Here is a 4792-nt window from a genome sequence, read left to right as displayed (position 1 = left end):
TAGAGGGATGAAAGAGGAAGATAGGAGGGGGTCCGAGTGATAAAAATAGGGAAGGGCAGGCGAAGAGAGATGAAGGAGGCGAGATGAAAGAGAGATTTAACAAAGTAACACCTCAAACCTGTTCCACATCCCCGAGTAATGATGAAGAAAAGGACGAGACTAGAGGGTAATATGAAAAAGAGAGGATGAAGACGAGTAAAAAAGTAGTGAAGGCCGAGAGGAGAAATAGGAGGGCAGGTTTATGGTTGCTGTTATGCAGAAATGTAAACACTTTGCAACGTTCGCAGAAAACAATGACACCGCAGGGAGAGGAAGGTGTGTGTGTGTGTGTGTGTGTGTGTGTGTGTGTGTGTGTGTGTGTGTGTGTGTGTGTGTGTGTGTGTGTGTGGGTGCAGTTAAAGCACTACGGGGAGCGGAAGGAGAACGACGGAGGTGAAATGAGAGAGAGAGAGAGAGAGAGAGCCGACCAGGGCAAAATTGGAGATATGAGATTTGTATCATAAACGCTGCATAAAGGGAGAACAACATGCAACTAATTCAGCTAAAAACCCACGTCCTGCGTTAATAATCATGACCAGAGCGAGGGCTTTCTGTACAAATGGAGCTCATTAGATACACAGTGAAGAACCTACATTGTTAATACACATGAAGAGACACCACTGATTTGAATTGTGTTGTAAGGTATAGATCGATAGGGTGGATTATGCGCAGCGATGGAGGTTTTAAGACTGAAAAGGTTGGGTTTATTTAAATAAAAAAATGCATGGGTTGTTCCGACCAGAATGTTGGCGACTGATATCATGAGACTAATGTCAGTTTATTCGATTTTTTACATATGTTAAATGTTTTTACCTATTTACAGAAATCTAGAAACAAACACTTTCAAATGTTAGAAATTGGGAAATCTTACTGGCGTCAAATTAAATGGTCCTATAATTAGTTAAGTGACTTAATACTGGAGAAGAAATGATTAGTCGATGACTCAACATCACTGTTTGATGCGAACGTTGCAAAGTGTTTACAGTTTCTACCCCTGGGCCGTCAGGCTGCTTAACCACCACACTTAATGCAGTAACCGTAACCATTCTCACACATACACACACTTTTAAAAGCACTTTATATACTATTTTTATATCAATATTTGTAACTATTTATTCCCCGTATGATTGTTTATGTTGTCTGTCCTATTGCCGTGTTTTTTAGTGTTATGTATTTGTTTGTATTTTTTGCACACCGGGACAGAGTTGCACTCTGAATCTCGTTATACTCTGTGTATAATGACAATAAAAGGCTTTAACTTAACTGTTTAAAGCTTTAAAATGTGAATATTTGCTCTTTTTTTTGGACTTCTTTGATAGTTAACAACATTTATTTGGGTTTCACGCTGCTGGTCGGTGAAAAACAAGACATTTAAATATGTCAACTTGGCCTTTAGTCAATAAAAAGGTTTACAAATAATTGAAAAAGCACCTTGGTAGACCTTTTTGAATATGAAAGCATGGAAACATGTCACAGTAGAGACACTTCATGCAAATATGATAAGCCTAAAATGTCGTCTTTAACGGAGTTTATTTTCCCCCTAGACTCCCGGTCCTTTCTGAAGACCCCCATGATGTTCTAGAAAGACCGCGTCCTCGTCGTCCTGATGCCCCACCTCCTCTCCCTGAAGCCCCGCCTTCTCCACGTGAAGCCCCGCCCCCCTTTACCACTTTCCCCGCTCCTGCACAGAAGAACTCCACCAGCCCGTTTCCACGAAATCACGAAACCACTTTCCCCCGGCGGGATTTTATTCTTTGCTAAACACTTTTTGACGTTGCTACAAAACAAACTATGAGACTACTAGAAGACACAAACACTCCTGATTTGGACTCGCTGGGGTCGTCTCTACTTCTTTATCTTCTTCTTATTTTTTAGATAAAATCCACTCCATTCATTCCTCTTTTTCTCTACCTGCACTGGGACTTATCTCACCTTGTTTGTTTTGGTAAGAATAAATAAAAACAAGGCGATGGAAGCAACGGAAAAGTACCGGAATAACGTCAACAAGCTTTCACAAATGAACTCGGTTCGGACATCTTGTGGCAAAAAAAACAAATGATGCGATGAATCGGTTTTTGAAATGACTTAAAAAAAATGCGGTTGACCTCATTGGCTGGTTGTCTACTCCCTTCTGATTGGACGATAATCAGCCAATAAGAGGAGCTCAGGATTTGAGACGTGTAGTGTAAAAAAAAAAATATCGGGAAGGGATGTAAAAAAAAAGTAAAACTCTGGAGGCTATTTCTGTCTCTCATGTTTCATTAATTTTAGTTTTCCGTACAGGGACTGAAAAGAATGCATGGGAAAACTTCTTATGTTGTCATTTGGCTTATTTTATCCTCCTTTACCTCCCCTCGTCCCCTTCTATCTCCTGCTTCTTCTACTTCTATCTCTTTTTCCCTTTTTAAGGAGGCATTACTCTGAAAATGTTGGATGCCGCTTTTCAATGTATTTTCTATCACGTCTTAATAATAATAATAACCTGTTTCTCAAACCATGCAAAACGTTAAAAAAACAAACCCTTTTTTTATGGCAATGGAGTGATTTTTAGACACGATATTTTATCCTTTGAAGTAAAAAAAAAAAGGTACGTTGGATTCTCTTCCTTTTCACCGTTTGACCCCTTGTTTCCCGTGACCAAGATGTTGAGGTTCTGGTGTTTGTGAAATGATCAACGTGGAGAGTTTGATTTGTTTATTAAAAAGCTGCCCCGATGCAAGAGTACTTCAGATGTTGAAATCAAGCGCTCCTCGAAAACACAAGAAACGTTTTACTCCCTGATTTTCTGACCTACTAAGAGTGCAGACTGTTGTGTTGCAGTTTTGTTTATTCCACTGCGTGTTTATTTGTTTGTTTATTTGTTGATTACTATTTGAAATGTGTACGGGAGGGATGAGGGGTGGGGGGTGTCGGGGTGGGGGTGGGATATTTGGGGGTGTTAAAGGGATATTCCGTGTAGATAGAAACAAAAACATTCAGTCTTGTTTTATTATTATTATTTTTTTCTCCTGATGATCTCTCAGTCTGTCACTGTTCTCTGGGTTTGAGCTGACTGCAAATATACAGTATTATAATGACTGCTGTCCTGTGGTGTTTTACACACACACACACACACACACACACACACACACACACACACACACACACACACACACACACACACACACACACACACACACACACACACACACACACATACCATGTATACATCACTTCAGGGGACATTACATTGACTTACATGCATTTCCTGGAGACTTATCCTAACCTTAACCATAACCAACACATGCCTAACCCTAATCCTAACCCTAACCAAGTCTTCACCCTAAAATTAATGATCCCCCTTATGGGGACCTCCAATTTGTCCCCATAAGGGAAGCCAGTCCCCACACGTGACTATGTAAACAGATTTAGGTCCCCACAAGTATAGTAATGCTAGACCACACACACACACACACACACACACACACACACACACACACACACACACACACACACACACACACACACACACACACACACACACACACATAGCGTACAAAAGTCCCAGTAACGATGAAACTCGGGGAAACTTCACCAAGCTTGTTGAAATAAAAGTCACTTTTGCACATTATTGTTTCCACCAAATCCAAAGCCCCAATGATTTGACTCAACAACATTTTACACGAGGAACTACTACACCACAAGTACTCAATTGCTGTTGAGATATTTTACTCAAAACCACCAACCTCATGAGGAAAATTCGAGGTTAATCGAAGTCTAAAATGATTTCTCTGGGATCTATCTGTAACAAATGTTCACAGATCTGGAACAAACCTCTCAGAGCCCTTATGACCAAAAAGTACCAGAAACAATGAAACCAGGAGAACTAATCTCAGATACTAGAACTTAAAGTCTCTTTTCACCAAATGAAAGCCCCGTAAATATTGTTCAGATTGGATTGAAGTCACAAGGAAACAACAACACCCACAGAACCACATTGTAAATGTAATTTGCCATATTCACTCAAGACAACGCCTTTTTCTAAAGCCATTGTGTGTATCATTTTAAAATGATTATTTCTCGACTTGATCTTGTTATAGTTAACAACGTCTGAACCAAGGGTACAACTAATACAATATGCCAAGAGTTGTCAAGTTATTTAACTAAAAACCACAAATGTCAACCTCATGGTGGCGGCACAGGAAAAAGGCATCATCTTCAACACTAGAACCGCCAGAGGTCGCTGTATACCTAAAACCGCCAACGGGTCAAATTGACCCGCTATTGATTTTCAAGGTACAATGTTCTTTTATTTATCATACAGAACAGTGAGCTTTGATCGCACAGGGATGAAACTTATACCAATAGAATCTGTGGACTCTCAGCTTTTCATATGATATAATATAGTATAAAATATGGCTACCAGTGCTGATTTAAACGCTTGGTGTTAGACTTGTGTTTTGTTTAGGTACAAATCTCTCTATCTCTCTATCTATCGATCTATCTATAACTATTTATCTGTCTATCTCTCTCTTTCTATCTATCAATCTATCTATATATATATATATATTAGGGCCGGGACTCGATTAAAAAAATTAATCTAATTAATTAGAGGCTTTGTAATTAATTAATCGAAATTAATCGCATTTTTAATCACATATAAATATTTGACCTAAGAACAGTGAGAAGCAATTTTTTTCACATGGATTTTAGTATACCATTAGGCGCATTCACACCGCAGTACTTTTCCCACAAAGGTTCATGAGAACTTAGT

At 39.2% G+C, this 4792-nt stretch overlaps 1 protein-coding gene across 1 annotated transcript in view; it reads left to right on the top strand.

Annotated features, from left to right (window-relative positions):
* dachb (dachshund b) overlaps window positions 1-2283 on the top strand; it is a gene marked incomplete at its 5' end in the record, with an annotated part of 18905 nt that extends 16622 nt beyond the window's left edge. The window contains 1 exon segment of the mRNA XM_034227614.1: window positions 1584-2283. Within this exon segment, the coding sequence (XP_034083505.1) occupies window positions 1584-1621 (38 nt within the window).
* Window positions 2284-4792: the final 2509 nt, after the last annotated feature.

This window comes from Gymnodraco acuticeps, unplaced genomic scaffold, assembly GCF_902827175.1.
Source record: "Gymnodraco acuticeps unplaced genomic scaffold, fGymAcu1.1, whole genome shotgun sequence".
NCBI classification, from domain to species: domain Eukaryota; kingdom Metazoa; phylum Chordata; class Actinopteri; order Perciformes; family Bathydraconidae; genus Gymnodraco; species Gymnodraco acuticeps.
Note: the sequence above shows the minus strand (reverse complement) of the source record. Positions and strands in the feature narration are given on the sequence as shown.